This window comes from Erythrolamprus reginae, chromosome 1 (assembly GCF_031021105.1).
Source record: "Erythrolamprus reginae isolate rEryReg1 chromosome 1, rEryReg1.hap1, whole genome shotgun sequence".
In the NCBI taxonomy this organism is placed as follows: domain Eukaryota; kingdom Metazoa; phylum Chordata; class Lepidosauria; order Squamata; family Dipsadidae; genus Erythrolamprus; species Erythrolamprus reginae.
Genome location: NC_091950.1, coordinates 195,433,974 through 195,447,199, shown reverse-complemented (window position 1 = coordinate 195,447,199; position 13,226 = coordinate 195,433,974). Strand labels below are relative to the sequence as shown.

The following is a 13,226-nucleotide window of genomic DNA, read 5'->3' as shown; positions in this document are numbered from 1 at the left end:
TTGACCAATTATATTATAACAATGAACATTCAGTCATGGCTGCAGTTACGTGCAAAATCCTGCATCATAAATTATATTCATTATCATGAATCTTTCTTAAACCATTGATTAGCAAAATGTCTCCTGGTCAACAATAAAAAGATAACTACTAAACCTAAGGAATCAGTATTAAAAATTAATTATTACAATTCTGCCTGCCCAAGAGATTGTCTCAAGACCATTAAAAAAACCCAAAACTAAGTTAGGCCTCTTATCAAGGAAGCAAATTCTGAAGAAGAAAAGCAACTTTATATGAGACCTAACTTCTATGCTTTCATAAAGACAAAATTCTTAGGCAAAGCATTTAGATAGATAGCTTCAGTGAGCTGTGGAGGAGACAGACATCCTGAAAAAGATATTTCAAGTTAACCGGCCCAAGTGGTTTAAGTCTTTATTAACTTTAAATCCCTCAGTAACTTGGGCCCAGTCACTTGGAAGAATTAACTCATCTAGAAGCAGCTTGTCCATTTTTTATCTCTTCAAAAATAAACTGGCAATCAATGTAAAGCAGAAAGGTCATATGATATCCATGTTGTAGTGCCCTTAGGAATTACAGTGAAATTACCTCTCTGCCAATTTTTGCCTGGCCTGCTTTAGGACAGCATATCCTTTTGGAAACAGCTGGCCCCCATACAGACACATTCCCTTGTCTCATGACACAAGCTGAGTTGAATCCTTGTGAATGGAATCACATTTCAAAGACGCAAGAGCAAGTTTTCCCATGGCATGGAATTAACACCAGAAGGCAAAGACCTCCCCTGATGGGGAAGAGCTGCTAGAATGCCAGTGTTAACCTGAGGGTGTGTGTGTGTGTTGCAATTCTTAGGGAAGTTCTCTTTTCCCCCAGAAGAACAATCTAAACCACCTCCTTTGAGAAATAGCAATATAATTCCTTTGAAGATGTTTCTAAACTCATATCTCAAGAAGCTCTGTTTGTTCAAGGCTTTGAGTTTACTTATAACATTTGGATAATAATTTTCAATTTTGTAAAATTTCATGTAAGAAACAGCCTTAGAATAGCTAAGAAAATAGGCAACTTAAGTGGACAGTTAAATGCAGGGGTGTCAAATTAAGGCCTGCCAGCTGAATCCAGCCCATGGGGTGCTTAGATCTGGCTCACAAGGCTGCCCTGGAAACAGTGAAGGACTGGCCTGCGGTGCCTCTGCCAGTGAAAATGAAGCTTGGTTTTCAGCTGCAACGGCCTCCTGCAATCCATTGAAAGCAGCCATGTCCACCCTGGCCATGCCCACCTGGCCCCACCAAGGTCAACCTTGATGTGGCCCTCAGTCAAATCGAGTTTGATACCCCTGGTCTAATGCAATATACTACAAGCAGATGAAGGGACAGATTGTTGCATTAAAAAGTGGAAGGATTTCTATCATATGGTCTATAGATCAATTGTTAATTTTTGTTTCAGTTTGGCTCATTCTCACGTTACTAGTAAGCTTCAAAAAATCCCACCCCTTATGAGGCAAGTTAGAAAGGTCTATTCTGTCCAATATAATTATTTTACAGATGCTTTTCTTCATATAGCTGTAAGCTGAATAAAAAACCCGGCATTATTATTTTAAGAATATGGGCATTGATTATTTAAGTACAGTATATCATTTTTGCTTCATGAGCTACTTGAGATTTTTGAGGTGAATTCCATCAAACTCTGATTAATGTAAGATTTTCCTCTTTAAAAAATTGCTGTGAAAGATATAAGAAATTAGCCTTTGTCAACCTCATGCCTTCCAAGTGTCTCAGGGCAAGAATTTCCAGACAGCGTGACCTTTGGCAAGTTGGGATTTCTGGGAATTACAGCATCAATACATTATGAGGGCCATAGATTAAGGAAGACTTCTTAGAGCAGTGATTCCCAATGTGGGGCCCACACCCCACAGGGGAGCAATTTTATTTTTAATGGGGGAAATTTGATCCTTGTTTAAACCAAGCTAATGGCCTTTTAGTCTTCTTCTGCATATGTAGTACAGTGATCCCTCGAGTTTCGCGATCTCGATTATTGCGAAACGCTATATCGCGAGTTTTCAACCCGGAAGTAAACTCCACCATCTGCGCATGCGTGCCCTTCCACGCATGCGTAGATGGTGGAGTTTCCCCGCCGGGCAGAGGCTTCCCTGGGTCTTCCCCCTCTTGCCCCGGTAAGACAGCGGCGGCGCGAGCAACGGCGTGGGCGGGCGGGCGGCACGCGCGCGGGAAACCCCACCTCCGCCTCCCAGCTGGGAAGCGGAGCCGACAACAGCGTGGGCGGGCGGGCGACTCGCTCGAGCCTGGGGACACCCTTGCTCTGCTTCCCAGCGCGCGCGCGTTGCTGGGGAAAGCGCGCGCGCTTGGGGACACCTCACCTCCGCCTCCCAGCTGGGAAGCGGAGCCGGCAACAGCGTGGGTGGGCGGGCGACTCGCGCGAGCCTGGGGACACCCTTGCTCTGCTTCCCAGCGCGCGCGCGTTGCTGGGGAAAGCGCGCGCGCTTGGGGAAACCTCACCTCCGCCTCCCAGCTGGGAAGCGGAGCCGGCAACAGCGTGGGTGGGCGGGCGACTCGCGCGAGCCTGGGGACACCCTTGCTCTGCTTCCCAGCGCGCGCGCGTTGCTGGGGAAAGCGCGCGCGCTTGGGGAAACCTCACCTCCGCCTCCCAGCTGGGAAGCGGAGCCGGCAACAGCGTGGGTGGGCGGGCGGCGGCGCGCGAGCCTGGGGACACCCTAGCTCTGCGCGCGTTGCTGGGGAAAGCCCGTGCGCGCGGGAAACCTCACCTCCGCCTCCCAGCTGGGAAGCGGAGCCGGCAACAGCGTGGGCGGGCGGGCAGCGGCGCGCGAGCCTGGGGACACCCTAGCTCTGCGCGCGTTGCTGGGGAAAGCCCGTGCGCGCGGGAAACCTCACCTCCGCCTCCCAGCTGGGAAGCGGAGCCGGCAACAGCGTGGGCGGGCGGGCAGCGCGCGCGAGCCTGGGCGCGAGCAACGGGGTGGGCGGGCGAAGGGCGGGCGGCAGTGGAAGCAAAAACACCATCTGCGCACGCGCAGATGGTGTTTTTACTTCCGCACCGCTACTTCGCTAAAAATCGATCATCGCGTGGGTTCCTGGAACGGAACCCTCGCGATGATCGAGGGTTCACTGTAGTTCACTTTTTGAATAGTTACAATTATATGTCATGGGAAGGGGGGGCATCAGGATTGTAGAGATGCTTGGGTGGGGCATGGCCAAAGAAAGGTTGGGTACCACTGGCTTAGAGGAATTGCTGGAATGGTATTGCTAGAATTGTCAGCCCCATATTCATTCTTTATCTCCTTCTCTTTAAGACAGGGCAATTCCGAAAGCTAATGACTCTAGTCAACTCTCAAGGGTTGAAGCGGTCACCTTTATATCCGAATCTGCCAGTACAGCAGCAGTAGCAGCAGCAGCAGCAGCTACAATAACCACACCTTTGTGGCCAGTTTCTTCCAAGAGCACAAATGGGACTACAATTGCCATTGCTGAATCCGAAGAGGAGAAAGCCAAAAAATTACTGTATTGTTCATTATGCAAAGTGGCTGTGAATTCTTTATCTCAGTTAGAAGCACACAACACAGGTGAGTCTTTTCCAGAAATAACTAAATATTTTAATGCATAAATCTATGTTTTAGAAAATTTAGGCAGTGCATGTAACATTTTGTGTGTCGGGTCATTTTTTTCCTTGAAAAGGAAAAGATGTTTTATTTAAAATATATTGTGGCAATTACTAGCATCCTGTCTTTCGACAGTCCAGGAAGCATAAATTCTGTTCTTTATTGAAGATCTTATTCATCTGGTTACACTATTACATGCTTAATAAACCTATTTTCCATGAATGCCCTTGTTGTCCAGATAAATGGTTTCTCTCAGCCCTGTATTTTACATCCTAATATGAGGAAGACATTCTCCAAATCACATCTCAGTACTTAAGATTTCAAGAAGACCTGTTGCGATACATCTTACTAAAGCTGTAATTAAAATGAAAAGACGTTAGCTGGTATTCTACTTACCAGCTTTGCCAGGATTCATTCTCTACTATGATTTTGCCAATGTTTTCTCACATATTTCTCTACAGGATGGCTACACTCACACAATCCAATAGGAGGAAATTGATTGCCAAAAAAAAAGGAGAATATTTTGATTAAACTTTGGGTCTCCTAATATAAAAGCAAGGCTAGAACTAATATATGATTATAATTATGTGCCATAAGGTTGGCCTCAACCTTTTTAGCCAGGGTTAGAAATAGACAGTATAACAAAAAAAGTATTAAATAAGTAATTCTTTTGCTATGAAGTTGGGAAATACATAGAAATGCAAGCCTGCTCTGTTTGTCCCATGTATCAGGACCAAAAGTAATGTTGCTATAAGAATCAATAAAGAAGGTGGTTTTTCATTTGGAGACAATTCATAATCATATACTGTATTTAGATTCTTCTTCATATAATGTTATGCAAAATAAAAAGATAGTTTAGGAAAAGACAGAATTGCATTATGTAATTATATAAGCAATCAGTTTAGAGCTCTCTAAGAAGTTATTTGATCCTACCTCAGCGTTCCGGTGCGTGGGAAGGTGGAACGGAGGAAGGGGGCAAATAGGGTGAAGGGGAACACAGAAAGAGAAGAGGGCTGCTCCTACCCTATGCAAGCTTGTGCCCTTTAGGCCTGTAGACCTTCACATGTGGTCTGAAGACTACCCCCTTGTCTGCCCAATTATCTGGGATTTCTTGTCATTTTATTTTTATTTTAAAAATAAAAAATAAAGTATGATAGTTGTATTAAGTTTCTGCTTGTATTGTGCTAATACACAAAAGCACATATGCAAATCAATTAAGTGTTTCAATTTTAATTAATCATACTTTGAATCAGTAGATGGCAGAGAGGCATAAAAATGATTGAAGGAACTACACACTCCAGTTCTGGAATTAATTTTAGAATTTTTTAGAGTTAAAGAGAATACTGGGACTAGAATGCTAAACAGGATTCCTAAAGCAACCAACCAACCAACCAAAAAACAAAAAACAGTTTGCTCCTATTCTACTTGCATAATTCTGTTTTTATACTAGATTTGTGCTTTGTATTTTCTCTGGATGTTCAAGGCAATGTCCATAATACTTTTATTCTTACCGTACAACAAACCTGTAAGGTAAATTGTGCTTAGCGATTGACTAAAAGTTACTCAGCTTCCATGGTCAACATAGAAGAGACTATTGAACTCCTGAATCCCTCCACCCCTAGTCCTTACACCATAGTTATTGCAATGCTACCTCTATCGCAAAGAGTAAAACAGAAATTCTAAGCATCATACACGTGACTAACAGACTTACCACAAATGGCCAATTTACTGTGTTTAGAGCTAATGTTTCCTTTGAAAGCTCAGCTGCAAGGATTTGGTGAATCTTTGTACCTGCTGAATCATCTTTGCACTTCTTCATATTCAAGTTGTAAAAGAAACACAGGTGATTGATCTCTGTACAGTATTCGAAATTGACTTTTTGAAAACTTTCAGAAAAATGTATCTTCTGCTATAACAGTGATTTAGAAGAGAAAAGCGATTGTTCCTCCATCCCTATGAATTTCAATATATTGCATATATCTCCTAACTGGTAGAATGCAAGCAACAAAGTGTTATTTGCTGTGAAGTATTAGAGAATCTGGCTTGCTTACAATAGTGCAAATACGCTTTAGGCAAAACCAAGCTTTGCTTGTGTCTATGGCCCACTGGCTGATTGACATAATCAGTACATGAACAGAACAAATACACCAATGGCTAGTAATCTTCTCTTTGGGTTACCTGCATGACTAGCTTGTCTTGGTTTACATATGGAAGTCAAGCAGCTTGAGGTTAAAAAGCAGACATGGCCCCCACATCTTACTAGAAAGCATTATGTTATTGCAGTGGGCCCATAGATAAAGACCTCTTTGGTCTTAATTAACCAAAGCCATGATGGATAGCAGAGATCTATATCTGTGGATCCACTTGGTGACATATGGAAGATTGCAACTTGGAATGTTGATAGAAATACATTATAAATACTATGCAGGAATTATATATTAAAAGAAAAACAATTATTTTGTGTGAAACTGAAAAAAGGGGAAGGATGTAAGAAAATTAGAATGGAATTGATCTCATCTTGAGGCATGGAATTGCTGAATGCATGCAGGAAAATGGTAGGTGTAACTTGAACTATAAATCAAAGTATTAACTTTGAATTTAAAAGTATAGGAAAAATATGAATTGGAATTAGTATCATTATAGTTCTTGTGGGTGCATATGAAGGAAAGAAGCCATAGGTTAGAGATAGTTGCATGTGAATGGCAATAATAGAGGAAGTAGGCATGGCATTGGTGAAAGAATTGTGCAACAGCATCCTGAATAAGTGTGATCTGGGAGTAAGTGTGCCAAGTGACACAGATGGATATACATGATGGTACTCTTTGGAGGTTCAAAGGTAATAGAAATTAATATCCCAGTAAAAAATCTGCTGTCTTAAAATACATAGTTTAAAGGTGTAAGATTATTTCTGTGTACAAGAAGTACAAAATGCAGAATAATTTGGATATAATTTTTTTTTAAAAAAAAACTGTTTTAAATGTGGATGAAGAGTGCTAATCAGAGTGAATGGCATTAAAAATAAAAATGATTAAATATTGAGGAAAAAACTAAAATGCAAGAATGCTGGAAGGAGAATTTTAAATATCTGTGGGAATGGTAATGATATGTCAAAGAGTAAAATAAAAATGAATTTGTACTCATTAGAACTATTAGGGAATGGAAATCAAAAGAATCAGCTCAAAAAAAAGTTGAGCAACTTGTTTTACTTCATGATTTTATTTACATTAATATATATATATTTTCGAGAACACTTTTAAAAAGTGTTTTAAAACATTCTAAAAGGATGGAAAATGGGTATAATTTTCAGGAATCAGGAATTTGTTATAAAGGTGTGGATGATTTAGGCAGTGTTGAAAATTCACAAAACCAAGATGGCAGCGAATGCGCAGTGCTGGAAACTCAACTTCTGTGCATGCGCAAAAGCAAAAAGAAATCCCCCCAAAAGATGGCGGCATCCACAGACCGGTACCATCAGCCCCGGATCTGTGACATCACCAGCAGTTTGCTAATGGTTCTATAGAACCGGTGTGAACCGGGAGGAACCAACTTCTGGATTGGACCTGCAATAATCATTTGAATAGTGCCAGTAGAGACTAGGAGTTCCTGAACAGTCTCATAGCTGTGTGAATAACTACTGAAGTGCCTTGAAAATTTCCAAAACCTGCAGAGCACTGTATAAAAAAGGACTGAGATCCACCATATTTTTTAATTTATATTTACTTATTTACCAAAAAATCTAGGAAAGGATAGAAATGTTTCAATGACTAAAAATGTTTGTTTCCTCATTAAAGTTTTCTGATTCTTTTGTAATAATGACTTGTCAGGTTCCAAGCACAAGACAATGGTTGAAGCTAGGAATGGTGCTGGTCCAATTAAATCTTATCCTCGGCCTGGATCCAGATTGAAGACTCATGGAACTAGTATGGGTTCAGGACTACAGAACAAAACTTTTCATTGTGAGATTTGTGACGTCCACGTCAATTCAGAAATTCAGCTGAAGCAGGTATGTCTTTTGTACATATTACATATTTATTCAGTTTATTAGTATCATTTAATTTCATACAGGCTAAATCCCTTGATCAAAAGGGATCAAAAATCTCACATGTCTACTCTTACAAACTACTAGAACTAAACTCAGCTCAGAGTTATGCCTTCAAAGCCCTTGTCATCATGCTGAAAATATTTAGACAATGTTTGTTAATGGTCAACAGCATTGGTAAATTGACGGGGGTGGTCATTTGGACGCCAGTGGAGGAGGAAGAGAAAGAAAGGACGGGAAGGAAGAGGAGAAGGAGGAGAAGGAGGAGAAGAAAGGGAGGAGGAAGAGGAGAAGGAGAAGGAAGAAAGGAGGAGGGGGAGAAAAGAAGGGGAAGGAAACGGAGAAGGAGGCAGCAGGGCTCCTCCTTCACCCGCCCCCGAACAAGGATCAGAATGCCAGTGGTAATAAGGCAAAAGAGGTGAATTTTGGGATGGACTTACACACATTATTTGCTTTTACATTGATTCCTATGGGAAAAGCAGAAGAACCCAGTCATGGAACGAATTAAGTTCGTAAGTAGAGGTACCACTGTATATCCAATGCCTTGGGGTGGGGTTTTTTTTCTCCCAGTTGATGCTGTCCAACATTTGGAGCCCTTTGATGCTTTATAAGCTCTTTGCAAACCAGGGCTTTTTCTGTAAAAGGCAACTAAGTAAATGTCAGAAAAATCCTAGCACTGCTTAACTTTATATGGGCTTTAATGGATGGCAGATGTGTACTGACTATTGTTTAACACCAGGTTGAATGTGATGGGTTAATTCTCAACACAGCCACATCCCTTCTTAAAAGAAGATGTGGATATTTATGCAGCAACATTATTCTTGTTTCTTATTGTTAGTTTTTCCCCTTCAAAGGGTTCAGTTTTCAATTGAATTGTAAAGCTTATACGTTATATTAAAAGTAGAAAAAATCCTGAAATGATTTATCTTAGTCTCATTTTTTTACACCTCAAAAATTTGCTATTTTAACAGGGATGTGTAGACTTTTTATATCCATTATAAAATACCTATCTGACCTTTCATCAACTTACTTTCTCCTGAAATAAATAGAGATGTTTACTTGGAGACTATACTCTGGTTACAGTTATTGGTTATTTAAACAAAACATTTGTACTGATTTTTCAGCACATTTCTAGCAGAAGGCACAAGGACAAAGTTGCAGGGAAACCCACAAAACCAAAATACAGTCCTTATAACAAACTACAGCGTAATCCAAACATTCTAGCGGTAAGTATTGCCTGGTGTGCTTATCGTATTGAAAGCTTTGATTACCATTCCCTACATTCATGAGTATGTCTAGAAAAGAGATTTGTGTGCATTCCTCAAAAGTAGCCCCTCCACCAAATTCAGCGGCAATTATTTTTCACGAAGCTGGTTTTTTTAAAATAAAAAAAAAAGTCAGGAGTGTTCAAGGTACACTTATTTTCAATTTTAATGTACAGCACATTTTAGCTGACCTTTAAAAACAAACAAAAAACTAATATGCCTCCTTTATTATAAAAATGAAATTGAAGTACTTCAGGTTTTATTAGCTTATTAGTTTCTCAGTGTAAAAGCTGAAGTCGTAATAGGGACATGCTTCAGCATAAGCCCCAGATAAGTACCTAATTTACATCTACAAGTAAACAACCAAACCACCTCCCCTTTTTTCTTTAAACACAAGATGCTACACTGTCACTGACTGTGATGCTACTGTGCTTTATTGGAATAGGTGCCATCATTTCCCAAGTGCTCAGGGTATACTTCTCTCTGTGGTTAACCTTGATCTCATTGCCATTTTAACTGTTATATAGCATAGGACTCCCTATCTTGCATTAACGGAATGCAGCAAAACCCAAACCTCATCCAGGAAGCTCTGCTGATAACGCCAGCAGCTAAATGTGACACTAGAAGGGATAGGAAATGCTGCAGCTGTTTTTAGCCTCCCTCTCCTGCTGAAATCGAGAAAGGAAAGGTGAAGGGACAAGAGCAGGAAATTAAAAGCTGTGTCAGGAAACCTTTTGAACAAGCGCCATATATCGGGAGGGGGATCAACCATTTCATAGCAGTATTTCTTTCCTTTCTTTTTCTGTAGGCAAAGCTGGCCTTCCAAAAAGATCTCCTTAAGCCTTTGGCACCTGCCTTTCTCTCCTCTCCCCTTGCTGCCGCCGCTGCGGCAGTGTCCACGGCTCTGACTCTCCCACCACGACCCTCCGCTGCTCTCTTCCAGGCTCCTGCAATACCCACAGCACTCCTAAGGGCAGGACACGGGCCTCTCCGAGCTACTCCAGCATCTATCCTCTTTGCTCCCTACTGAATTGGGAATAAGCAAAGCATAACTTTGGCCATGTGGAACAAGGACAAAAGAAGACGAGAGCAAGATTTCCACTTTTCTTCCTTTTTCTTTTTCTTTTTTGTACAAGACTTGTGTTTTTAAGGTCTCGTGCTTGATTCCGCCCTTAGAACATAAGTTACAAAACTCAGTGGCAGGAATTGCAATCTGGAATCCATTGGGTGGGGGATGGGGAGGTGTTAAATAAAGCTCAGATACCTGGTTTACAGAAACAAAAATATATTGTGCACAAAATATATCAAAGGATCATAGGTCTTGTTTTTAACTGGATATTATGATTTGTAAACAAGGAATGTGGAATATTTTCCTGTATGACTTGAAAAACCAGAATTGTATACATGGGTCTCTGGAAGCCAACTTGTTCAATATCCTAGTGAGTAGATTCTGGTGTGCCACAAAAACTGGATGAAAGAATTACAGTAGTACCTCTAGGTACGAGCTGCTCCACATGCGAGTATTCCAAGTTACGAGCTGAGACGCGAGCAAAATTTCTGTTCGACACCCGAGCTCAAATTCGGGATACGAGCTGAGTGTCCACTAGGTGGCGCAAGAATTCCATTTTTTCCAGTTATCTCGGCGCGAAAAGCCAAATCTAAATGCATTGGTTCGAGATACGAATTGATCGACATACGAGCTCGGCTCTGGCACGAATTAAACTTGTATGTCGAGGTACCACTGTAGTTAGTTTGCTGAAAACATTTCAGTAGTGAATTGCTACTTCTTTATTGCCTAATGTACTCCCGTTCCTTTAATGCGTGTCTTGTTTAGTACATCTTGTGTAATGCTGAGGATTTATCTCTCGTTTGATTTCAAATCATTTTGGTGGCAGTGCAAATATTTAGAAGCACGGCTCAGCCTTGAATCTTTCTTTTGAAAATTTAATGTCTTTAATTTGTCATTTTATTTAGAAGGACTCAGAAGTAACAAAGCCATATATCCCATAAATAAGATGATGACTTGTTTACAATTTTTATTTTATTTATTTTGCATTCAGTTATTCTCTCTCCTGCCCCAGTCCCATGCTAAATATCCACTTCAAAGACATTTCATCATTTATATGTTTACTAAAGAGATTGTGCACATTGTTCAATCAGATAATGAGCTGACATATTTATTATTCATTCATATCCCTTCACACTCATGTGTATACATATCTCAATTTGGTTTGCATTTCTAAACTTCTTTCCTATATAATTATGGCTGCATACAGTTGTGGCTCCCAATGCAATAATGTACAGGGGATAAAATATTTATAAAACAAATTGTTTGTTCTGTTGATGAATAATAGCCTTCCTGTCTGCTTTATCTCCCACACCATTTTATCAACATAATTTGGGCACTGAGGTCATACTGTTATGTCTTGCTTGGGAAAATGAGGGTATTCTCCAAAAGCATCTTTGCTTGCAATCTGTAAAGAGAATATATCTATATTTTTAAAGTACATTTTAATAAAATACCGTGGGAAAATAATAATATAATTTATTAATGAGAAAAAAATTCATGTGACACGCTTAAATGAGCTCCGAGCTACTAAAACGGCATTACACAGAATTTATTTTTAAAACTTTGATAACTGAATCATGCTATAGCTCACTTACATAAAACTGTGCAATCACTTGATTAAACTTTCATGGGTAATGAATGACTACAGTTATGAATACATAATAGTTACTTTGCATATCACTCTGAGAAGCTTAGTATCATAGCGTGCTGTTTTTTAAGAAACAGAAATCTATAGTACTGTATACATACTTTAAGGGGTTATAAAAAAAAATAAGCATCTCAGAGTCCGTCATTTTATCTCTTCAGTTGATTACTGAATATTTCTGGGCTAAGCGTCTTTTGCTGTTCCCCTGTTTCTGGTAATCAGAGCTTTACTGCCTCTGAACATAATGATTAATATTAAATATTAACATGATTTCTGACAGACCAGTTTTCCAATTTCCTGTTATAGTATCGAATTTAAAGATACATACACATAAATCTATTTGTCTGATGTGTACTGCATTTAGCTGAGATTATTAAATCTAAAAAAAAAATCATCCTCTTTTCTCAAATGAGAAGGGAAAATTTTTGTTGATTTCTAATGGTAATTTTGGCATGGATTCCTATATTTAAAATTTGGCATCAAATTCTCTAAGTCCGTGATGGAGAACCTGTGGCACGGGTGCCAGAGGTGGCACGCAGAGCCCTCACTGTGGGCACACATGCCATTGCCATCTCATCTTCTGATTTCCGGTGTGCATGCCAATCATCACAGGCACGGGAGCACTGGGAAACATCCTGGAAACAGCCAAATGAAAGACAGCTTTCAGGCCATTTTTCAGACCAAAAATGAATTGAAAAGCGGCCTGAAAATGGCCTGGAAAATGGCCAAAACAGGCATGTGCATGCTGGCCAGCTGGTCTTTGGGTTTCTGGCGCTCCAGTACGTTCAACTACACCCGCATGCAAGTCAGTTCCGGTGTGGGAACTCGGTGCTGAAAAGATTCACCATCACTGTCCTAAGTGAAATCAGACTGTGTTCCAATCAGAAATTTCTGATTGTGCAGACTCTGGAATAGCCATGACGGTTCAGGTAGCTGAGCATAATAACTAACAATGTGAAATATGATCGCCAGTTTTCAAGAGGGGAGCAATACCACTTAGCAAAAAAGGTAGCAACAGATCCCTGAGTATATTTTTACCAAACACTTAAGTCCACCCAAATACTCACTCTGTTTATAAAGGGTTTGATTATATTACAAGTGGTTCTAGCTAGGGTTACGACCAGAGGTGGATTCTAACTTACCTCGCCGCCGGTTTGCTTCCTTCCACATTGCGTGGCTGTGTGCATATTGTGCCTTGGATGGCACTGCCATGCGGGTCCACGTCCACATGCGCAGTGCCAAAAAACAAGCAAAAAATAGGCCCCCCCCAAAAAAAGACGAAAACAAAATTGTGGTGCATGTGCAGTGCCGTAAACTCAGCTTCTGTGCAGAAGCAAAAACCCAAAACCCAAAAATGAATGGCCATTGCAGCATTCCCACAGTCACGTGATCAAAATTTGAATGCATGGGAACTGGCATGTTTTTATAATGCTGCATTATAAAATAACATGTCCCAGTATGTTGGGACATAACATGTCCCAGTACCTTGGGACATAACATGTCCCAGTACCTTGGGACATAACATGTCCCAGTACCTTGGGACATGTACTCACCTTTTACGACCTTA

General features: G+C 40.6%; 1 protein-coding gene across 14 annotated transcripts in view; it reads left to right on the top strand.

Annotated features, from left to right (window-relative positions):
* ZNF385B (zinc finger protein 385B) overlaps positions 1–12,948 on the top strand; it is a 263,645-nt gene extending 250,697 nt beyond the window's left edge. For 8 of the 14 annotated variants that reach the window (XM_070731861.1, XM_070731863.1, XM_070731864.1 and 5 more), the window contains 4 exons: positions 3,336–3,605; positions 7,466–7,644; positions 8,805–8,906; positions 9,754–12,948. In XM_070731861.1, the coding sequence (XP_070587962.1) occupies positions 3,336–3,605; positions 7,466–7,644; positions 8,805–8,906; positions 9,754–9,975 (773 nt within the window). In that variant the 3' untranslated portion in view covers positions 9,976–12,948. The remainder of the gene's footprint in view (positions 1–3,335; positions 3,606–7,465; positions 7,645–8,804; positions 8,907–9,753) is intronic. The other 6 variants (XM_070731870.1, XM_070731865.1, XM_070731867.1 and 3 more) reach the window with 1 other exon arrangement.
* Positions 12,949–13,226: the final 278 nt, after the last annotated feature.